Here is a 24,829-nt window from a genome sequence, read left to right on the forward strand (position 1 = left end):
TAACTAACTTAATATACAGTATAAGGATGAAAACCGCAAAATTATACTTTTGTTTTGTAAAAATCGCAACATTTGATTTTTGTTACTATAACAGAAGATATTATTCTAGTCAATTTTGAACTAGTGTTCCTTATTTATTCCCAAATGAATGTTCAGGGAGAACATCACAAGAAAAGTGTGCAGCCCACAGTAAAGATGTCTTCCATTAGGCTTCGAGGAGAGGGAATCATGTGACCCTCCCCAGCTTGGCTAGGATGCTTGCTGCCACAGTGTGGGAATGACAGACTAAGCACTCTGCGCTCTGCTCTGCACTGCTACTATGCTGCTGTACGAAGGAAGCTGATCCTACCTCCCACATCCCAGCTTAATGCATTATTAGCATCCCCTGGACCAGATCAGGACAAACGCTGCAAGTTTTCTAAATCTCAGCATGCATCCCTTACTGCTATTGACATTGGCTGCTATGTTCAAGGGAGGACATTTAAGCCTTGCAGGTGAGTGAGGATTTTCTGTGTGGATTAAATGTCTGATTGTACTGCAGAAGTTGCTGAGAGTCAGAGGGTAGGGATGGTGTCTGTAAAGTTGTGCTCTGCAATGCAGTGCCAGTAGCCCATGCAGGCACACCAAACTGTCTGCATTGCAGTACTTTCTATCCCATGCACCATTCTACCTTGACCATGCCTTTACAAAACTGGGGCACTCTGAATAGACAGCATGGCATGGTACCAGCTGCCCTGCTATGCCTGGCATCCCCAAAAAAAGAACAATTCATCATATAAGGAGACTTTAAATCCTGTGCGGTGTTTCAAGCATGATGTTGGATTATGTGATAAAAAAGACAGATGCTCACTTGTAAAAGCACAATATCTGAGGGGTTACGGTGCCCCACTGCAGTGCTTGCAGCCAGATCCGCAGTCTTTGCTTTTACTGTGGGTGGTTTTTTGGGTCCTGTCCAAGAATTGGAGGAATGGCATAACATTTCTCAATATGCATTTAAAGATGAAAAAAGTACATATTGCTAAGCAACTAGGACAGCCCCTCATTTCTGTTATCTGTGCCCATGATTACATTTTGCCAAGGTTAATTATAAAACGTGCCTGCATGAGTTTATTTTTTCTCCTGTCATGATGTATTTTATGAAGTGTTATGAAGTGTTAACTCCTTAAATTATTAAAGTTCTGCAGTACCTCAGATAGGGGTTTCATGGTACAGTCAGGAAGGAGTTAACAGCCCCCAATGCAGAACTTTTTTATTTTTTTTGCATGACCTTATTGCAGTCTCAGCACCGGTTTGCCATATGCACTCCCACCCTATACAGCCAGCTGCCATTCAGCACTATTCTTCTGAGGGGTGGGATGCTGCCTCTGTATTTGAATTCATTATAATAAGTGAGAGACGTAAGATTCATGCCTATAGATATGTAAAGAAGCCAGATGGCATTTATAGGGGCCATGGGGTTAGAGAAAGGAGAGGCGTTTAGCAGAAACAGACAGAGGACCATGTGTGACAGAGAGGAGAGGCATATTACAGACCCTTCTGCTGTACAATTCCTGCAGCATCACTGTAGGGAGAGAAGATCAGAGGCATGAGGGAGCACATTGTCCTTTCCTAGAGGTGATACAGTCTTGCTGCAGCATCCACTTATCCCCCCCCTGTAGGACACTGACTGCAAGCCAAGCACATGTTCTGCTTCCTCAAGTTAATGTAGGCTGCGCAGAGCAGGGACAAGGTCCTCCAGCACCCAAGGCTGAGACACCAAAGTGCGCCCCTCCATCCCTCCCACCCCAGCCGTCACACACCGATTGCTATTAGACTAAGAGGGCCACAGGGCCCACAACCTCCCCAACACCTTAATATCTAGTTCTCTGGCCTGCAGTCACTGCTATGTATCCCCTTTTCTTATTTCTTTCTGCTTCATACACAATTAGGAATGACAGCTGAATGAATTGTGTGCCCCCTCCTACACTGCGCCCTGAGGCTGGAGCCTCTCCAGCCTATGCCTCGGCCCGGCCCTGAGGCTGCGCATACCTATACAAAATAAAATTAAATGTAAAAAAAAAAAAAACCTATAACAAAAACATCTGGAATATTTTTTATTACCGAATTCCTACACATATATTTTTTTTTTTACTTGAAAATGGTCTTTTCATATTTTTCATAGATGTCCTAACATTTTTCACTTCATAGATTGTATCTATGATCAGGAATGAATGGGGTAATAAACGTGTACTTGCGGTACCATGTGACTCTGTGAGGGCATTCACATGACTTGGACACTTACCAGCCTACAACATGTCCTGCCAGCATTTGTGGCATGAAAATTACGTGGCATGTTACCCTACACCACCCCAGTGTCGCACGTGACAGAGAACGCCTCGATTCAATATTCCTCTGCATGCAGTTTTCTGTGAGGAAAAAAAAAATCAATAGCACACAGCATGAGGAAAAATTCTTATCTGGGCGGTGTCAGAATGATGGCTTGATAAAGTGGACCGTTGTGTGAGTGGAAAATATAATCAACCATGAGGAAATGGAAGTGATGGTGCAAAATGCCTGGATCAGCTGCAGTTAATTTGTGATTAAAACTTGGGCCCTCCTAACAGCCTTGTAGCTTGGCATGGAGCTTGGAATCCTCAGCACTAAATGCCAAGAACACCAGCGCTGTGCATCCCCTCACATATATTATATTGCATATATTACAATAGGAATTTCAGGGTGACCCAAAACCACTTGGAATTTGATGTCACTCAAAATTACTACTTGCTCCCCAAGTGTTCTCTGGTTCATGAGCCATGGGTGTATGTATTTTTTCTGGATACCACCGGGTATTCATAAACTTCAGTTGCATCACTGAGATTTGTTTAGTAACTATTCCTGCCTACCTATACTGTGGGCAACTATTCCAGGCTACCTATACTTGGGGCAACTATTCCAGGCTACCTATACTTAGGGCAACTATTCCAGACTACCTATACTGGGGGCAACTATTCCAGACTACCTATACTGGGGGCAACTATTCCAGGCTACCTATACTTGGGGCAACTATTCCAGGCTACCTATACTTAGGGCAACTATTCCAGACTACCTATACTGGGGGCAACTGTTCCAGGCTACCTATACTTGGGGCAACTATTCCAGGCTACCTATACTTAGGGCAACTATTCCAGACTACCTATACTGGGGGCAACTATTCCAGGCTACCTATACTTGGGGCAACTATTCCAGCCTACCTATACTGCGGGCAACTATTCCAGACTACCTATACTGGGGGCAACTATTCCAGCCTACCTATACTGGAGGCAACTATTCCAGCCTACCTATACTGCGGGCAACTATTCCAGGCTACCTATACTGCGGACAAATATTCGAGGCTACCTATACTGCGGACAAATATTCGAGGCTACCTATACTGCAGGCAACTATTCCAGGCTACCTATACTGCGGGTAACTATTCCAGGCTACCTATACTGTGGGCAACTATCCCAGGCTACCTATACTGTGCGCAACTATTCCAGGCTACCTATACTAGGAGCACCTATCCCAGCCTACCTATACGGCGGGCAACTATTCCAGGCTACCTATACTTCGGGCAACTATTCCAGGCTACCTATACTGCAGGCAACTATTCCAGGCTACCTATACTGTGGGCAACTATCCCAGGCTACCTATACTGTGTGCAACTATTCCAGGCTACCTATACTTCGGGCAACTATTCCAGGCTACCTATACTTCAGGCAACTATTCCAGGCTACCTATACTGCAGGCAACTATTCCAGGCTACCTATACTTCGGGCAACTATTACAGGCTACCTATACTTGGGGCAACTATTCCAGGCTACCTATACTTCAGGCAACTATTCCAGGCTACCTATACTGCAGGCAACTATTCCAGGCTACCTATACTTCACCTGATCACCTGGTGCTTGTCACAAGAGCCCCACTGGCCGTGAACACGCAAAACCGTCCGATCCGATTCTAGCACACAGATTGAGAGCTATGGACGCAATCTGCGTAGAATTGGCGGAGTTTGAGCGTCACGACGCAGTAGGGAGCCTGTGAGGTTACGAAAATACACTTTTACTCCAACCCAGGGGTAGATTTGCCACCATCTCTGTTTTCTATCAGCCCAGAGAAAACTGCTAACTGGCTATAGACCTGTGAAACAAACAACCGGTTAAAACTGTGCAATTCCTATCTATCTATCAAAACAGTAGCGTCCCTTCGGAAGTTTAGGTCTCGTCTGTGTATACTGAATAGAAGGTTTTACTGAGAGGTAAAGACCTTTTAAAAAGCCTTTATTTGTTACAATATAAATAATTAATATATACAGACAATCGTGAACAATTAAACGATGAGAGACAGTGATAACACAGTACATAAAAGAAAAAGGGATAAAAAGAACGAATACTTATGATTCTGTGGAAAGTCCGTTCGGGAAAAGACAAAGTTCCTTTGTTGCAGTTAGTTCGCAATATGGCCGAACCACATGGCCGTTGCTCCGCCTGCAAGATGGCCACTGCTATTTCCCCAAGCAGTGGCAGTCTTTTCGGTATGATGGAAAGTGGGGGAATTGGCTGGGGGTCCTCATGCAATCAGTTTTGAGCACTGACATTTCTGGGCGGAGTCTCAAGCTCAGCCCAGGGGCGTGTCAGGCAGTGAGTTCTCAGGGGAGGAACTTCCAGCCATCCACAAAATATGTCCAATTTCATACCCCGCCGGGGTTTTGTCGCACATGCAAACCGATTTCATATTCAGATTGGGCTGAGAATACACGTTCATAGGACATCAAACTTGCAATATTTGGGGCGCACGGGGACCCCATTATTCATATCTCAGCCCCTGCTCGGGTTACCTGGCTATGTCTAGTATCACCATATTCTACAGAATTAGGGAAACAAAATTATGTAATTTTCATATTCCTCCCATGGATGGTATTTGCAAAATGTGACAAAGTTATCAACACCATGCATTCCATACTCAGTCTAGTCGGTGCCGTCAAGACTGGGAGGAATGTAGGTGTCAATAGACCTCATGCTGTGCTAGCTTCCCCTGTTGAATAGACTGTTGGTATTTCAGCTCTGCCCAATTAGCACATTAGTGTCACCAGAGCTTTTCCGGGAGCCTTAACAGGATTTCTTGCTAAACCAGGTTGCTTTAGCCATATGCTAACGCAGGCCCATTCAGCCCTCATGGCAAAAGGGGGGAAGGCAGGAAGGAAAAACTTCTATTTTAAAAATAAAGAATGTCAGTTTTCCGATCACGGTTGCGATCGGACAATCGGCCGCGAATCCTCGGACGACTGGGCGTCGCCCGGCGTCACACCTCCCCCTTCCCGAGCTCTGCTCAGGGAGGTGTCAACAGGACGCCTTCCGTAGCAGCTATTGGCGCTGTTGGGTCGGGTTCCCCCTGACACCGCGACAGCCCATCAGCGTTTTGGTGTCGGCTGCCTGCTTTGTGTTGGATCGTAAAGTCGTACTGCTGCAATGACAGGCTCCACCGTAGGAGCTTGCCGTTGGTTCCAGCAGTACGGTTTAGCCAACTCAGGGGATTGTGATCAGTGACGATCGTGAAGGAGCGGCCGTACAGATACGACTGCAGTTTCTGTAGGGCCCACACGATCGCCAGGCACTCCTTTTCAGTTGTGGAGTAGGCTACCTCTCGGGGCAGGAGCTTCCGGCTCAGGTAGAGGATAGGGTGTTCATCCCCCTTTCCATCCACCTGGCTGAGGACTGCGCCGAGACCGTAGTCAGAGGCATCGGTTTGCACCACAAACCGACGACTGAAGTCTGGGGCCTGAAGCACAGGGGCGCTTGCGAGGGCCTGCTTCAAGGCCTGGAAGGCATTCTCGCAAGCGGGGGTCCAGCTAACAACCTTGGGGTGCTTCTTGCTAGTGGCATCGGTCAGGGGCTTCGCCAGTGTACTATAGGCGGGAACAAATTTCCTATAGTAGCCGGCGGTCCCCAGGAACGCCTGGACCTGCTTTTTCGTGATAGGTCGAGGCCATGCCAGGATGGCGTCCACCTTTCCCGTGTCAGGTTTCAGGGTGTTACCCCCCACCCGGTGACCTAAGTACTGCACCTCGGTCATGCCAATCTGACACTTACTCGGTTTAACCGTCAGATTGGCCATGGCCAGCCTCTCTAGTACCTGGGACAGGTGTTTGAGGTGTTCTTCCCAGGTGGGGCTGAACACCGCAATGTCATCCAGATACGCTACAGCGAACCCTTGCATTCCCTCTAGCAGGTCGTTCACGGCCCGCTGAAACGTGGCGGGGGCGTTCTTCATCCCAAAGGGCATCATCGTGAACTCGAAGAGGCCGAAAGGGGTGATGAAGGCCGACTTTTGCCTCGCGTCAGGTGCAAGTGGTATCTGCCAATACCCCCGGCTCAGATCCATGATTGATAGGTACCTGGCTGATGCCAGTGTATCTAGCAGCTCATCAATGCGAGGCATGGGGTAGGCGTCTGTAGTGGTGATGGCGTTCAGTTTCCTGTAGTCTACGCAGAACCGAGTTGTCTGGTCCTTCTTGGGGACCAGGACAACAGGGGCTGCCCAGGCACTACTGGACTTTTGAACCACCCCTAACTCCAGCATCTCCCTCACCTCCTTCTGCATGTCCGCCTGTACCTCGGGAGAGACACGGTAAGCGGATTGCCTGATGGGGGGATGGGTACCTGTATCTACCCCATGCACCGCCATACTGGTCCGCCCCGGGATACCGGAGAAGGTGTGCTGGTACTGGCCCAGCACCTTCTGTAACTGCTCTTGCTGGGCTGAGGCGAGCTGTGGATTGACGTTTAGGTCGCCGTCCACATCTCGTACGTCAGCCAGCAGGTCTAACAGGGGGTCTGCCTCTCCCTGCTCTAACCGGCTGCACACTGGCAGCGCATACTGGGTCCTGTCATGGTGGGCCTTCAGCATGTTTACATTAAAAGCTCTTCTGCTTCCTGCCCCCCATGTTCACTAGATACGTCAGAGGGTTTGACCGCTGCACTACAGTAAAAGGCCCCTCCCAGGCTGCTTGCAGCTTGTTCTGCCTCACGGGAAGAAGGGCATATACCTTGTCACCCACATCAAATGACCGCTCTCCAGCAGTGCGGTCGTACCATGCTTTTTGTTTGGCCTGAGCCTGGGCCAGGTTGTTGGTCACTACTGCGGACAGGGACTCCATTTTGTCCCTGAACTTGAGGACGTAATCGACCACGGAGACATCAGTGGGGTCGCCCTTGCCCTCCCATGTCTCCCGCATCAATTGTAAGGGTCCTCGGACATTCCTCCCATACAGGAGTTCAAACGGGGAAAACCCGGTTGACTCCTGCGGCACCTCCCTGTACGCAAACAACAGATGAGGCAGGTATCGTTCCCAGTCCCCACCTTGCGACTCAACAAACGTGGTCAGCATTTGCTTCAGCGTCCCGTTGAACCGTTCACACAGTCCATTGGTCTGCGGGTGGTAGGGACTGGAGACAATGTGCGTCATGTGTATCTTTTTGCACAGGGCCTCCATGAGTTCGGACATAAACTGGGATCCCTGATCGGAGAGCATCTCCGCAGGGAACCCGACTCGGGAGAAAATGTTAAGTAGCGCGTCTGCTACCTTGTCCGCCCTCAGGGAGGAAAGCGCCATGGCCTCAGGATAGCGGGTGGCGTAATCCACCACCGTCAGGATGTACCTTTTGCCACTGCTGCTGGGAGTGGGCAATGGTCCAATTATGTCGACTGCCACTCTGTGAAAGGGCTCACCTATGATTGGCAGTGGACACAAGGGAGCCTTGCGGGGGTTCCCAGCCCGTTTTACCTTTTGGCAAACAGTACATGAGCGGCAATAGTTGGTCACATCGATCCGCATCCTGGGCCAGTAGAAATGACCCTGGATACGGTCAAGTGTCTTGTGGATTCCCAAGTGCCCTGCCAGGGGAATGTCATGTGCGGACTTCAGCACATGCCCCCGGAAGGCACTGGGTACCACAAGCAACTTGGTACCCACACTTGTTTCACCTTCGGTGGGCTGTACAGGCTCGCTGTACAGCTTACCACCTTCCCAATATACCTTGAAGGTATCTTCATTCGTGAGGGGCTCCGAAGCCTGCCTTCTGAGTGCCTCGAGGCTAGGGTCAGTCTGGAGTGCTTGCACAAATGCAGCACTCTCGCTCTCAGCCAGCTGGCCCGTGGCATATGCAGTTAGTGGCTGAAGGCTACCATCCCTGTGGTCAGAGGAGGGGGAGGAGGCCGGAACCTCTTCCACCTGCTCTGAGCCCAGGTTCTGAGCAGCGCGGCTGCGTGTTACTGCCAGTACAGGTACACCTTCAGACTGGCACATACTGGCATTACTCACATCCTGGCTGCATGCATGAATTACAGTGACAGGTACAACAACATTTTCATCACAAACAATCGGTATATCAAACACAGGTACCTGTGACACAGGTACTATTGGACTCGGTACCCCTGGACTGGGCACATTCAACCCACCTCCCCCCTGTTCTTGCCCCTTGGTGCAAAGTACCTTAGTGTGGGCGGAGAGTCCGTCTCCCTCCTGGCAGTCTGAGGGGCTTGGGGCAGGTTCATAATAGGACACAAGCTTGCCCAGGTCGGTCCCCAACAAAACTGGGACCGGCAGTTGGTCCAGGACCCCAACAACCTTCTCTTGAACCCCCACCCCCCAATCGATGGACACCCGAGCCTGGGGAATGCGAGAAAGAGTGCCCCCCACTCCAGTGAGGGTAAGGTATTTGTCAGGGAGGATATTTTCCGTCGGGACCAGGTGCGCACGCACCAGGGTGACATCCGCTCCAGTGTCGCGGAAACCGGTAACAAGCTGGTCGTTCACTGTAACCAGCTGGTGGTTGCTCGTAGCGGAGTGGATCCCTCTCCCACCTGCGAACATGACGTTGTTGGGTGCTCCCGGCTGGGGTGCGCTGGCTGGCGGCAGTTGCCGTGGGCGAGGTGTAGGTGGTGCAGGAGCTGGCGCTGTCTGCCTCCGCTCCGGGCAGTTAAACTTCATGTGTCCGGGCTTGCGGCAAAAGTGACAGGTGATGCCCTCTGTTGCTGCAGGCCTGGACGCAGCAGCTGCGCTGGAGGGCCTCTGGGGCGCACGGCTCACAGAGGTAGGAGAGTCTGCAAAATTGTGGGACTGACCTCCTCTCCAGCTAGATGGGGCAGTCCTGCGGGTCTCCGGCACCCTGGTCGTTGCAAAGGTCTCAGCGAGGTCTGCAGCGACCGTCGCTGACGCCGGTCGGCGCTCCAGCACAAACTGGCGTACATCAGCCGGGCAAATGTTCAGAAACTGCTCCAGGACGATTAAGTCCTCCAGGACACCGTAAGACCCTTTAGTGAGGCCTAGCGTCCACTGGCGGAGTGTGGTGAGCAGACTGCTGACCACATCTTGATAAGAATCAGTAGATTTTTTCTGCCAGGACCTGAACCTTTTCCGGTAGGCTTCTGGCGTCAGCTGGTACTTAGTGATTATAGCCTCCTTTATAGCGGTATAATCATTGTCCTTTTCCACAGGCAGCTCTGAGAAAGCATCAAGCGCTTTGTAGCGCAGCAAGGGTGTCAGATGTCTGGCCCACTGGTCTTGGGACAGACGATACTGACGGCAGGCCTTTTCAAAAGACCTCAAAAACAAGTCAATGTCAGTGTCTTTTTCGATAATAGCAAATTTAAATTTTGCACTTACTGGAGCGGCAGTCCCTTCAGCAGGGAGGCTGGGCGTTGAACTCCGGCTGGCTTGCTGCACTTTCGCCATGTTCAGCTCATGCTGTCGTCTCTCCCGCGCCTCTGCAGATTGGCGTTCCTCTCGCTTTTGCTCCGCCATGTACTGCAGGTACTTGTCCACATCAGTTTCCATCAGCTTTTGCAATGCCTGCTGCATTACTGGATCAACATAACTGGACAGTCCAGTACTGGCCGGTTCCAGGCGAGTACTTTCAGGGGTTCTGGGGTCGGGGATCACACTGACAGCCTCCTGCGTATCTGTTGCCGCATTGCCCGCGGGTTGCTCAACCTCGGTACGCACAGGATCTTCAGTCTCTGGTTCCCCTCGACTTGCGTTAGATGAGCCGGTGTCCTCCACAGTGGACACCTCCAGCGTCCGCAGATTCTGGCTATCCCATCGGTACAAGTCCGTTATCAGGTCCTGCTGTTTCTTGCCGCGGATGTCCATGCCTCTCGCCTCGCACAGACTCTGCAGGTCGGATAGGACCATGACCTTGTAATTCCCGGACATTTCCATGCCAAATAAAAGAAAACTTAGGGGAGGGGTACTGGTTACACAGTCTCTCTGTATATATGAAAAATATATTGCACTCAGTCACTACCAACGAATTAGTTCGTTTCTCGATAGGGCTAATTCGATAGCCCTACCTGAGATACTATCAGCACACACAGATCCCACCGCTGCCACCACTGTCACAAGAGCCCCACTGGCCGTGAACACGCAAAACCGTCCGATCCGATTCTAGCACACAGATTGAGAGCTATGGACGCAATCTGCGTAGAATTGGCGGAGTTTGAGCGTCACGACGCAGTAGGGAGCCTGTGAGGTTACGAAAATACACTTTTACTCCAACCCAGGGGTAGATTTGCCACCATCTCTGTTTTCTATCAGCCCAGAGAAAACTGCTAACTGGCTATAGACCTGTGAAACAAACAACCGGTTAAAACTGTGCAATTCCTATCTATCTATCAAAACAGTAGCGTCCCTTCGGAAGTTTAGGTCTCGTCTGTGTATACTGAATAGAAGGTTTTACTGAGAGGTAAAGACCTTTTAAAAAGCCTTTATTTGTTACAATATAAATAATTAATATATACAGACAATCGTGAACAATTAAACGATGAGAGACAGTGATAACACAGTACATAAAAGAAAAAGGGATAAAAAGAACGAATACTTATGATTCTGTGGAAAGTCCGTTCGGGAAAAGACAAAGTTCCTTTGTTGCAGTTAGTTCGCAATATGGCCGAACCACATGGCCGTTGCTCCGCCTGCAAGATGGCCACTGCTATTTCCCCAAGCAGTGGCAGTCTTTTCGGTATGATGGAAAGTGGGGGAATTGGCTGGGGGTCCTCATGCAATCAGTTTTGAGCACTGACATTTCTGGGCGGAGTCTCAAGCTCAGCCCAGGGGCGTGTCAGGCAGTGAGTTCTCAGGGGAGGAACTTCCAGCCATCCACAAAATATGTCCAATTTCATACCCCGCCGGGGTTTTGTCGCACATGCAAACCGATTTCATATTCAGATTGGGCTGAGAATACACGTTCATAGGACATCAAACTTGCAATATTTGGGGCGCACGGGGACCCCATTATTCATATCTCAGCCCCTGCTCGGGTTACCTGGCTATGTCTAGTATCACCATATTCTACAGAATTAGGGAAACAAAATTATGTAATTTTCATATTCCTCCCATGGATGGTATTTGCAAAATGTGACAAAGTTATCAACACCATGCATTCCATACTCAGTCTAGTCGGTGCCGTCAAGACTGGGAGGAATGTAGGTGTCAATAGACCTCATGCTGTGCTAGCTTCCCCTGTTGAATAGACTGTTGGTATTTCAGCTCTGCCCAATTAGCACATTAGTGTCACCAGAGCTTTTCCGGGAGCCTTAACAGGATTTCTTGCTAAACCAGGTTGCTTTAGCCATATGCTAACGCAGGCCCATTCAGCCCTCATGGCAAAAGGGGGGAAGGCAGGAAGGAAAAACTTCTATTTTAAAAATAAAGAATGTCAGTTTTCCGATCACGGTTGCGATCGGACAATCGGCCGCGAATCCTCGGACGACTGGGCGTCGCCCGGCGTCACAGTGCTCCCCTGTCCACACTACCCCTCCAGCTAATTGCGCAGTACTTCTATCAGACAGCGAGTGGGGAAAGCAATGCTTGCGTTCCATCGCTCACGTAACTTCCTGCAATGCCGCCCACTGTACTTCTGAAGTACAGTGGGCGTCATTGCACGAAGTGACCCAAGCCCCCCCCACTTCCGCCACCTGAGGAACCTGCCTCACTCCGTCTCATGGGCGGCATGGAGCTGAATTTAGCCAGAGAGCACAGCTAGATTCCTGATGTCACTTTTCTCAGCTGCATTCCAGGCCAGTGCAGACAGGTCAGGCTTTACTGAATGAACTGTGCAGAGTAGCAGCTCACTGATGAGTCACAACAATTATGTCTTTTATAACTGTGCACACAGAGGGGTGGTAGCACTGTGCTGACCACACCCCTGTGTGAGTGCAACTCAAAGATGACATATTCAGTTATCTAGGCAAGGGGTGTGTGTGTGAGTGTGTGTGTGTCAGTGTGTAGTGTCTGTGTGGGGCGTATGGTGTGTTTAGAGTGTCTGAATGGAGTATATATGTGTGTCGGGATAACTACAGGGAAACAGTCCCTGCGACCGCAGTGGGGCGCAGAGCTTTAAGGCCCCCCCCCCCAACTACTACCAGTACTTCACTCCCTCCAATAAAGGAGACCTTCCTTCAGATCAGGTGTTTTGGAGACTACTTGTTATGGGTGTGACCCTTGCAAGATGGACCCCCAGGTTGTGAGGGTCACCAGGGGTTAGGCAAGGGAAAGGGTGTGACCATTGGGGAGGCCCTGTAATTTATAGCTACGCCCCTGAGGTGCGCGTGTGTGTGCGATATATGTTTATGTATGCCTTATGTGTGTCATTTTGGGGGTGATTCTCTATAACAAATGGCGTGCCTTATCAGAGTTAACATGCCTTACCAGAGTAGCATAGCAAGCGCTACGAACTTATGCCTTTCAAGTTTCCTGTCAGGCAGCCTATTGGGCCAATCAAAGTGCGGGGATAATGTCCTTTAAAGTGATTGGACCCGCAGGGGCTCAGTCAGGGCAGGACGAGTGCGTTTCTCTTCATTGCCAATTAGCAGGCATATGTTTGTAGCGCTCGCTATGCTACTCTGATAAGGCATGTTAACACTAAGGCATGTCAACTCTGATAAGGCACGCTATTCGTTTTATGGGCAGCACGGTGGCGCAGTGGTTAGCTCTCTCGCCTTGCAGCGCTGGGTCCCTGGTTCGAATCCCAGCCAGGGCACTATCTGCAAAGAGTTTGTATGTTCTCTTCGTGTCTGCGTGGGATTCCTCCGGGCACTCCGGTTTCCTCCCACATTCCAAAAACATACGGATAAGTTAATTGGCTCCCCCTAAAAAATTGGCCCTAGACTACAGTACTTACACTACATAATATAGACATATGGCAATGGTAGGGATTAGATTGTGAGCTCCTTTGAGGGACAGTTAGTGACAAGATATATATATATATATATACACTGTACAGCGCTGCGTAATATGTCGGCGCTATATAAATAATAATAATAATAATAATAATAATAGTGAATCAACCCCAAAGTGTGGGTGTAATGTCTGTGCGGTGTGCATATGTGTTTTGTTTGTGTGTGTTTTGTGTGTGTGATGTATCAAGTGATTCCATTATTTTTTGTTGAAGGATAATCCGGTTTGTTTTAACAAATAACAATCTGGCAGTATTGTAAATTAAAAGGTGGGTTTTATAGAGTACAGCTGTGGAGAATACAAAGAGCAAGGCATAGTGAATTTGCACAAACATCTTGCGTTAACTCTGTAATCAAACTAGTTATTTCTAGATGATGCATAGATTTTATATTGGGGAGTGTAGACGGTCATAAGCTACAAGTTTTGTTTTTTCTGGTCACCACCACAAAGGTGAAAAGGGCAAGTTGTTTGGTTCCCTCCCAGTCAAGCACACTTTTGCATTACTATGACCTCATCCGCCCATTCATTCATTTTTTTGCCGTAGAATACCCTGAATATAAACAAGATAAAATCTAAAAAACAAAATGGCTGTTAGTGCACTACAAATCAAATCAAATAGACCAACATTTTAGCTATATCATCCCCTTCTCTCTTTTCATTTAATCAGACTACGCTAATGACCATCTAATAACAACTCATTATAGCTGTCTCTGCCTGGGCTACAGGCAGCTCCATGTAATAATCTGCTCAGCTGGCTGCACAGGCAGACAGCTGTTTGACCATTCCTCTAGTCTGTGGGCTGCAGGTCTCTGGAAGAGAGACCTGTCTTTTCTTTGCAAGTTTCTGATCTGCTCGCTGCTGAGGAATTTGCATACATTGATTATGCAAATCACCTAGCTGTCTCCTTTGTAGGTTGGCAGTATGAAAAGCTATGTTTTCCCAGAGTCCTTTGCTGGTCATCCCTTCAGGGTTTGTTGAAACACTCCTAGAGTGTCAGCCATGCTATTTCTTGTCAAAGTTATCTTAGAGTAATTCTTGGGACTGCACTAGACAGTTTCCCTAGTGCAGTTAGGTTGCTATCTGTTTGTCTGTATTGCCTCTCTGCTGCGATTGTCCTGTCGCCAACGGTGGTCGTCAGGAAATCGTTCTGTCTGTCTTGGAGTATAGCTGGAGCAGCGGGTGCTACCAGCTATCTCATCTGCCTGTCTTGCTTGGATCGCACTAGCCCCTAGCGGTAGCGGCTGTGGATCCTTCTGATCTGCAATCCTGTTTCTGTACCTGGATCGCACTCGCTCTGGCGGAAAGAGCAGTGGATCTTCCCTTTCCTGTTCCTGAACCCGGATTGCATTCGCTCTGGCAGTAAGAGCAGTGGATCTTTCCTGGCCTGTTCCTGAACCCGGATCGTTTCGTGTTTGTCTGTCGGTGGTTAGTTAGGCGTGCTTGTCTCTGTTGCGCTTAACGTGCGGAGATCGCGCTGTAAACGCGTTCACTGTTTGAGTGAAGCAAATGAGTGCGGTGTTCGCGTTTAGTTAGAGTTTGTTATTTTCGTTATTTTCTCATTGTCGTTTGCTGTGCCTTTGCTACTCTTGTGTTCTGTTCTGATCTGTCTTGTGTCACTTCTGGCGATCGCCTTTCTCGCGATCGCGTTCTTGCCTTTGTTTCTGCTGATGTGTGTTCACTGTCGCAGGGTCGCGACTAGATTGGTGAACACACATTCATCCTGCAGGCATAATTGTACATTTCTAAATTAACGCAATAGCAATGCTGCTGTGAAGCAAATGCTTGACATTAGACTTCTCTCTTAATAAAAGTGTCCATACAGTTCATATCACTGATGGAGGAATCATATATATTTTATACTCCTAGGGAATGTGACCTCCATCAGTGATATGAACTGTATCTAGGAGTGGACACTTTTATTAAGAGAGAAGTCTAATGTCAAGCATTTGCTTCACAGCAGCATTGCTATTGCGCTAATTTAGAAATGTACAATTATGCCTGCATTCACGCTGAAATAAGACTAAGTGAGCTGCCTGTTTATGAGGTCAGTGCTCCTTGAAGTCATAGAAACGAAGATGGACCAATCAGTGTAACCGTGGGAGTAGCCGTGAGTAAAGAAGGAGGTGTAGAGAGACTACATAATGAACTTGACGGTGCCGCTCACATGACCGTCTGATGAAGCCCGGATAGGCGGGTGATACTAGTTACGGGCTGAGAGCAGCGTGGTGACGTCACGGCTGCACACGTGTATGGACAGAGCGGAACTAGACAGTACGAGCAACGGTGGTAGCGGATGGCCAACTGGATACAGCTACTTTGAGCATACAAGCGGCAGAGCGGATGCTTTTCAAGTGGATACCAGCGCGGTGGATGCCCTGTAGAGGTGGTGAGAGCCCTCCGGGGCACCGCGGACAAGAGGTGGTGAGAGCCCTCTAGTAGATGCTGTGGTGTGTCTGCCTGCTTGCTCTGCATATGCTTTAAGCTTCCATGGCCGCTTGAGCTGCTGATTTGAACTGTATCACTGCTATGTGCTCTACTTAAAGCAATTGGATGCACGATACTGAATGTTGCTACAGTGGTTCCAGTATCCTATGAAGAGCTGTTTTTGAATCACACTTCCCACCAGACCCCTTGATCAAAGGATAGTAATTGGTGCTTTCATCACTCCCGGGAGTTACAAGGACGGTTTGTGTGGGGGTGTGTGATGTGTGCAGTCTGTGTGACACATGCCGGCTGTGTATGTGGTGCAATACATCATAGGCTGCTCTTTTTAGTGGGGACAATGGGGGATTTGTATGCAATTATCAATAAATAGAGATTGTTTTTGAGACTTCAGTGGATTTTTTGGTGTATTGTGGATATATTTACCACTGTGAGGCTCCCCTATTAGGGTCAATACAATCCATAATAGTGCCTAGCGCTTGGTACTGTTTGGTTTTTATCTAATCTATCCTGGGGGACAGCTGCCTAGCTAATCTATACTGGTGGACAGCTGCCTATCTAATCTATCCTGGGGACAGCTGCCTATCTAATCTATCCTGGGGACAGCTGCCTAGCTAATCTATCCTGGGGACAGCTACCTATCTAATCTATATGGGGACAGCTGCCTATCTAATCTATACTGGGGGACAGCTGCCTATCTAATCTATATGGGGACAGCTGCCTAGCTAAACTATACTGGCGGACAGCTGCCTATCTAATCTATCCTGGGGACAGCTGCCTAGCTAATCTATCCTGGGGACAGCTGCCTAGCTAATCTATCCTGGGGACAGCTGCCTAGCTAATCTATCCTGGGGACAGCTGCCTAGCTAATCTATCCTGGGGACAGCTGCCTAGCTAATCTATACTGGGGACAGCTGCCTAGCTAATCTATCCTGGGGACAGCTGCCTAGCTAATCTATCATGGGGACAGCTGCCTAGCTAATCTATCATGGGGACAGCTGCCTAGCTAATCTATCCTGGGGACAGCTGCCTAGCTAATCTATACTGGGGACAGCTGCCTAGCTAATCTATCCTGGGGACAGCTGCCTAGCTAATCTATCATGGGGACAGCTGCCTAGCTAATCTATCATGGGGACAGCTGCCTAGCTAATCTATCCTGGGGACAGCTGCCTAGCTAATCTATCCTGGGGACAGCTGCCTAGCTAATCTATCATGGGGACAGCTGCCTAGCCAATCTATCCTAGGGACAGCTGCCTAGCTAATCTATCCTGGGGACAGCTGCCTAGCTAATCTATACTGGGGACAGCTGCCTAGCTAATCTATCCTGGGGACAGCTGCCTAGCTAATCTATCATGGGGACAGCTGCCTAGCTAATCTATCCTGGGGACAGCTACCTATCTAATCTATACCTGGGAAACCTACCTAGCTAATCTATACTGGGGAAACCTACCTAGCTAATCTATATTGGAGGCACCTACCTAGCTAATCTATACTGGGGTCCCTTACCTAGCAGACCTATTTACTATTTTATTTATTTTTGTCCCACCTCAGCGTGTAGCATGCGGTACAAATTGTCAGGTGCTGTGCGATCATTCCAAATGGGGGGGGGGGGGGGGTGTAAATATGACTGTTGGCCCTCGACCTGGTCTAAGTTTTTGATTTCATTTTCTATTTGAGTTTGACACCCCTGCTCTAGAGCATATATGCCAAACTCCGGCCCAGTGGGCCAAATCTGGCCCTCAGTCATTAAATTTGGCCCCCAAGTGGTTTCCCCACTTTGTATTATGTTTGGCCCACTATATTGGAGGTGAAGCCCTAGAACACCAGGGAAGCCATATGGGAGAGGTAGGGAGCAAGCACTAAACACAAGGGAACTGTATAAGGGGAGGGTGGGGTCCACTTGACACCAGGGAACTGTATAGGGGAGGGAAAGTGGGCATTAGACAATAGACACCAGAGAACTGTAAAGGGTTGGAGGGGGGCTATTAGACACCAGTGAACTTTATAAGGGAAGGAGGTAACCTCTAGATGGTGAGGTTGGCCGTGACTTGGTCCCAGTGTTCAATTTCGGCCCATTTTGTATGTGAGTTTGACACACCTGCTCTGGAGCGTGCTTAGTAGACTTTATGATATTCCTTTTTAGTCAGTGCACCCCTTTAGCCTGTTTAATCCCCCCTCATTTGTGTCTAATCACAAGTTGTAATTTGATCTCTCCCCGTGTCACCTTACTGCCATGGCAGAGATGGCAGATAAGCTAATGTAAAAGCACAGGCTGTTAACGATATGTCTGCTTCCATGAATCAGGAAGTAGAACCACTGCAGATTTATTTTAGACTTTGCATCAGCTTTAACAAAGAAATGTTTTCTGTTTAAAGATTCTTATGCTGTTGCGTATCTTCTAGAGCAGAGAGGATGTTCTGAGTCGTCCTTCATGTAGAAGCTGAGACAGAAGCCTGCATTGTGCTGGCCCCAGACTTCATTTCGTCTAATGTTTTGCACTGTCCTCATGTGATAGCAATGTGATGACAAATGTATTACACCGTATTACAATTTCTGTGTGCTCTTAACCACTTGCCGACCGCACGCTTATACCGTGCGTCGGCAAAGTGGCAGCTGCAGGACCAGCGACGCAGTATTGCGTTGCCAGCTGCAGGCTGATTAATCAGGAAGCAGCTGCTCGCGCGAGCGGCTGCTTCCTGTCAATTCACGGCGGGGGGCTCCGTGAATAGCCTGCGGGCCGCCGATGGCGGCTCGCAGGCTAAATGTAAACACAAGCGGAAATAATCTGCTTTGTTTACATTGTATGGCGCTGCTGCGCAGCAGCGCCGTAAGGCAGATCGGCGATCCCCGGCCAATCAGCGGCCGGGGATCGCCGCCATGTGACAGGGGACGTCCCGTCACTGGCTGCACAGGACGGATAGCGTCCTGTGCAGCCCGGATCACTGGGCATGACAGGTAGGAGAGGGAGGGGGGAATTTCGCCGCGGAGGGGGGCTTTGAGGTGCCCCCCCCCGCAACATGCCTGCAGGCAGGAGCGATCAGACCCCCCCTGCACATCATCCCCATAGGGGGGAAAAAAGGGGGGCGATCTGATCGCTCTGCGTGCCCGCTGATCTGTGCTGGGGGCTGCAGAGCCCACCCAGCACAGATCCCAACAAACAGCGCTGGTCCTTAAGGGGGGGTAAAGGGTGGGTCCTCAAGTGGTTAAAGAATTACGCAAGCTTGTTCAACTAGTAATGTGTTTGGGATAGCAAGAGCGTAACAATAGACCCCGCAGGGGGGGCAACCGCAGTGGGGCCCAGAAGCCACAGTCCTGAGAGACTGACAACTAAGGGCAAGGAGATAAGAAGGAAACAGTCTTTCTGCTCTCTGCACAATTGTTTTAATGACTGCATCTGCTCAGCCACTGATAAGGAATTATACAAAGTTTTGCAGACAAAGATGTGTAGACAGTCCCTATTCAGTGTTCAGCGGAGTCTTGTGTACAGCGGTTTTACCCCCCCCAGCCTTTCTACCCCTCCCCAAGAGCTGCGTACTGTAGTGATGCTTGAGAAATCTGCAGAGCCAGTTCTGCTCCATCAGAGGTGGACAGAGTGAATATAATAAGCTGAGGCTGGGAGCACACTCGTCTGCCGGTTTTCCGTATGCGTTTTCTGCACACCGTGTGCGTCTGTATGTGTGAAAACATGCGCGTTATATCACAGAAGCTAATGTACTGATAGAAAATATGCGTGCAGTGCTTCACTGCTATCAGTTTTCATCTGTACGGGAAAAACACATTCAAGTGTGCAGAAAGGGGGTGGGGAGGGGGATGTTGGTAGGAGGGGGCCCCATCCAAAGTTTCGCAGAGGGGCCCAGTGATTTCTAGTTATGCCCCTGTGGGACAGTGCTGAAGAATTTACTATACAGTGGTTGCCATCATAACAAGTGTTTTGCCCAGTTGATACTACTCCCCGAACTCATACGGAAGGACCAAAAAGACCTAAAAAATAAAATAAATAAATTTATGGTCATTCTTATTTCCCGTTAATGCAAATATATAATGTCCTTTTATCATATCTAACACTTCTTCTTTACATCTTAAAGAGACACTGAAGCGGAAAAAATATGATATAATGATTGGTATGTGTAATACAGCTAAGAAATAAAATATTAGGAGCAGAGACATAAGTCTAATATTGTTCCCAGTTCAGGAAGAGTTAAGAAATTCCAGTTGTTATCTATGCAAATGAGCCCTTGAGCTCCATGACTTTCAAAGTCACAGAGAGCTCTGTCTTCTGAAGCTTGTTAACTCAACTGTCAGTCACTGTATTTTCTTTTTCTCTGCAGAAGACAGTTCAATAGTTCACTGGCCTGCTCTGTAAAATCATGTATAATGCTGAGTAGTGTGTAAACTGCAAATATTAGAGAATGATGCAATGTTATAAAAAACACTATATAACTGAATATAAAAATAAGAGAATATTTTCTTTGCTACTAATGTTACTAATGCTACTAATGTTCTAGTAATTATCCGTACTACACAACCAATTCATTATATCATAATTTATTTTTTTTGCTTCAGTGGAACTGTACTGAAAATTAATAAAATGGCTTTTTTTTTTCAATATTCATGTTTAAATTAATTTATTAAGGCAGTGTTCTCCATTGTAAAATCTCTCCTCAACCTGATTTACATCCTGAAATCTATCACTGGTGGTGACATCTTTACTGCTGGCAGGTGCATAGCTGCAGAATGTTTGTTTACTCTGTGTTCCAAAGTCAGACCCCTTGATAACATTGTATGTATTCCTATTTATTGTTAAGCTCTGCCTAATATGCTGGCACTTTATAAGTACATAATAATAACAATAATAATAAAATAATACCTAGTCTGCCAGAATGCTCTGGGGGAGTGGAATTCCACGTAGCTAGACCGCCGCCCTAGGCTAAGTGTCACTGGTAGGGCGGGGCTACATATCACTATTTACAGGTAAGAAGTTTTTCTAATGCTGAAACCAAGATAATTAGCATAAAAGTAGGTATTGTGAATAATTTACTACATTCTACTATCTGTCACTACAGTGCCTCTGTAAGTTACTTAACCACTTGAGGACCACAGTCTTTCTACCCTTTATGGACCAGGCACTTTTTTTCCATTCAGACCACTGCAGCTTTCACGGTTTATTGCTCGGTCATACAACCTACCACCTAAATGAATTTTACGCCCTTTTCTTCTCACTAATAAAGCTTTCTTTTGGTGCTATTTGATTGCTGCTGCGATTTTTAGTTTTTATTATATTCATCAAAAAAGACATGAATTTTGTCAAAAAAATTATTTTTTAACTTTCTGTGCTGACATTTTTCAAATAAAATAAAATTTCCTATACATTTGAGCGCGAAAGTTATTCTGCTACATGTCTTTGATAAAAAAAAAAAAAAACATTCAGTGTATATTTATTGGATTGGGTAAAAGTTATAGCGTTTACAAACTATGGTGCAAAAAGTGAATTTTCCCATTTTAAAGAGGATCTGTAACATAAAAAGATCCCCTGGGGGGTACTCACCTCGGGTGGGGGAAGCCTCCGGATCCTAATGAGGCTTCCCACGCCGTCCTCCATCCGTCAGGGGTCTCGCTGCAGCCCTCCGTGGAGTCCGGGCAGCGGTGACGTCATTATTTACCTTCCTGGCTCCAGCGCAGGCGCTCTGACGGCTGTCGGCTCCGAACTACACGGAAATACCCGATCGCCGTCGGGTCTGCTCTACTGCGCAGGCGCAAGTTTCCGGCGCCTGCGCAGTAGAGCGGACCCGACTGAGATCGGGTATTTCCGTGTAGTTCGGAACGGAAAGCCTCCACAGCGCCCCCCGCTGGAGCCAGCAAAGGTAAATATTAAACTAACAGTCGGCACAGTCGCCGGCTGTTCGGAGGGCTGCGGAGAGACCCCCGTGGGACAGAGGACGGCGTGGGAAGCCTCATTAGGATCCGGAGGCTTCCCCCACCCGAGGTGAGTACCCCCCAGGGGATCTTTTTAATGTTACAGAGTCTCTTTAAAGCATCTCTGACTTTTCTGACCACCTGTCAGGTTTAATGAGGTGCTAAAATTCCAGGATAGTATAAATACCCCCCCGAATGACCCCATTTTGGAAAGAAGACATCCCAAAGTATTCACAAGGAGGCATGGTGAGTTCATAGAAGATTTTATTTTTTGTCACAAGTTAGCGCAAAATGACGGTTTGTGACAAAAAAAAATAAATTCCATTTCTCCTAACTTGTGCCAACAAAAAATGAAATCTGCCACGGACTCACCATAGCCCTCTCTGAATACCTTGAAGTGTCTACTTTCCAAAATGCGGTCATTTGTAGGGTGTGTTTACTGTCCTGGCATTTTGGGGGGTGCTAAATTGTAAGCCCCCCTGCAAAGCCTAAAGGTGCTCATTGGACGTTGGGCCCCTTAGCGCACCTTCGCTGCAAAAAGGGGTCACAGTATAATGTGTTTTGGGGTGTATTTTTACACATACCCATGCTGGGTGGGAGAAATATCTCTGTAAATGACAATCTTTTGATTTTTTTTACACCCAATTGTCCATTTACAGAGATATTGCTCCCACCCAGCATGGGTATGTGTACAAATACACCCCAAAACACATTATACTACTTCTCCTGAGTGCGGCGATACCACATGTGTGGCACTTTTTTGCACCCTAACCCTAAGGGTCATTTTGAGACATTTGCTTTCAAGACTACTCCTCACGGTTTAGGGCCCCTAAAATGCCAGGACAGTATAGAAACCCCACAAATGATCCCATTTTAGAAAGAAGACACCCAAAGGTATTCCGTTAGGAGTACGGTGAGTTCATAGAAGATTTTTTTTGTCACAAGTTAGCGGAAAATGACACTTTGTGAAAAAAAAAACAATAAAAATCAATTTCCGCTAACTTGTGACAAAAAATAAAATCTTCTATCAACTCACCGTGCTACTAACGGAATACCTTGGGGTGTCTTCTTTCTAAAATGGGGTCATTTGTGGGGTTCCTATACTGCCCTGGCATTTTAGGGGCCCTAAACCGTGAGGAGTAGTCTTGAAAACAAATGTCTCAAAATGACCCTTGAAATTCTAAAGGTACTCATTGGACTTTGGGCCCCTTAGCGCAGTTAGGGTGCAAAAAAGTGCCACACATGGGGTATCGTCGCACTTGGGAGAAGTAGTTTAATGTGTTTTTGGGTGTATTTTTACACATACCCATGCGGGGTGGGAGAAATCTCTCTGCAAATGACAATTTTTTGGTTTTTTTTACACACAATTCTCCATTTACAGAGATATTTCTCCCACCCAGCATGGGTATGTGTAAAAATACACCCCAAACACATTATACTACTTCTTCTGAGTACGGCGATACCACATGTGTGGCACTTTTTTGCACCCTAACTGCGCTAAGGGGCCCAAAGTCCAATGAGTACCTTTAGGATTTCACAGGTCATTTTGAGAAATTTCCTTTCAAGACTACTCCTCACGGTTTAGGGCCCCTAAAATGCCAGGACAGTATAGGAACCCCACCAATGACCCCATTTTAGAGAGAAGACACCCCAAGGTATTCCGTTAGTAGTATGGGGAGTTCATAGAAGATTTTATTTTTTGTCACAAGTTAGCGGAAATTGACACTTTGCGAAAAAAAACAATAAAAATCAATTTCCACTAACTTTTGACAAAAAATAAAATCTTCTATGAACTCACCGTGCTACTAACGGAATACCTTGGGGTGTCTTCTTTCTAAAATGGGGTCATTTGTGGGGTTCCTATACTGTCCTGGCATTTTAGGGGCCCTAAACCATGAGGAGTAGTCTTGAAACCAAATGTTGCAAAATGACCTGTGAAATCCGAAAGGTACTCATTGGACTTTGGGCCCCTTAGCGCAGTTAGGGTGCAAAAAAGTGCCACACATGTGGTATCGCCATACTCAGGAGAAGTAGTATAATGTGTTTTGGGGTTTATTTTTACACATACCCATGCTGGGTGGGAGAAATATCTCTGTAAATGGACAATTGTGTGTAAAAAAAGCAAAAAAATTGTCATTTACAGAGATATTTCTCCCACCCAGCATGGGTTTGTGTAAAAATACACCCCAAACACATTATACTACTTCTTCTGAGTACGGCGATACCACATGTGTGGCACTTTTTTGCACCCTAACTGCGCTAAGGGGCCCAAAGTCCAATGAGTACCTTTAGGATTTCACAGGTAATTTTGCGACATTTGGTTTCAAGACTACTCCTCACGGTTTAGGGCCCCTAAAATGCCAGGACAGTATAGGAACCCCACAAATGACCCCATTTTAGAAAGAAGACACCCCAAGGTATTCCACACATGTGGTATCGCCGTACTCAGGAGAAGTAGTATAATGTGTTTTGGGGTGTATTTTTACACATACCCATGCTGGGTGGGAGAAATATCTCTGTAAATGGACAATTGTGTGTAAAAAAAGTAAAAAATTGTCATTTACAGAGATATTTCTCCCACCCAGCATGGGTATGTGTAAAAATACACCCCAAAACACATTATACTACTTCTCCTCACGATACCACATGTGTGGCACTTTTTTGCACCCTAACTGCGCTAAGGGGCCCAAAGTCCAATGAGTACCTTTAGGATTTCAAGAGTCATTTTGAGACATTTGTTTTCAAGACTACTCCTCACGGTTTAGGGCCCCTAAAATACCAGGGCAGTATAGGAACCCCACAAATGACCCCATTTTAGAAATAAGACACCCCAAGGTATTCTGTTAGAAGTACGGTGAGTTCATAGAAGATTTTATTTTTTGACACAAGTTAGCGGAAAATGTTTTTTTTTTTTCACAAAGTGTCATTTTCCGCTAACTTGTGACAAAAAAATAAAATATTCTATGAACTCACCATGCACCTCACGGAATACTTTGGGGTGTCCTCTTTCCAAAATGGCATCATTCGTGGGGTCTGTCCTGGCATTTTAGGGTCTCTGCAATCATTACATGTATGGCCAGTATTAGGAGTTTCTGCTATACTCCTTATATTGGGCATAAGGGTAATGCACTCTGGGCTGAAAGGAAAAATGAACGTCAAACAATCAATCAATCAATGTGGATGAAAAAATATCTGCCAAAAAAATTTGAAAAAAAAAGAGGGGAA

General features: G+C 47.4%; 1 protein-coding gene across 3 annotated transcripts in view; it reads left to right on the forward strand.

The window, feature by feature from the left end:
- The first annotated feature begins 279 nt into the window (after window positions 1-279).
- The window catches only part of CNTNAP1 (contactin associated protein 1), a 136,649-nt gene continuing 112,099 nt past the window's right edge, over window positions 280-24,829 (forward strand). For all 3 annotated transcript variants that reach the window (XR_011025470.1, XM_068264593.1, XM_068264594.1), the window contains exon 1: window positions 280-494. Coding sequence is in view for 2 of the 3 variants with exons in the window: in XM_068264593.1 (XP_068120694.1) it covers window positions 431-494 (64 nt within the window). In the remaining variant the exon portion in view is untranslated. The remainder of the gene's footprint in view (window positions 495-24,829) is intronic.

This window comes from Hyperolius riggenbachi, chromosome 12 (genome assembly GCF_040937935.1).
Source record: "Hyperolius riggenbachi isolate aHypRig1 chromosome 12, aHypRig1.pri, whole genome shotgun sequence".
NCBI classification, from domain to species: Eukaryota; Metazoa; Chordata; class Amphibia; order Anura; family Hyperoliidae; genus Hyperolius; species Hyperolius riggenbachi.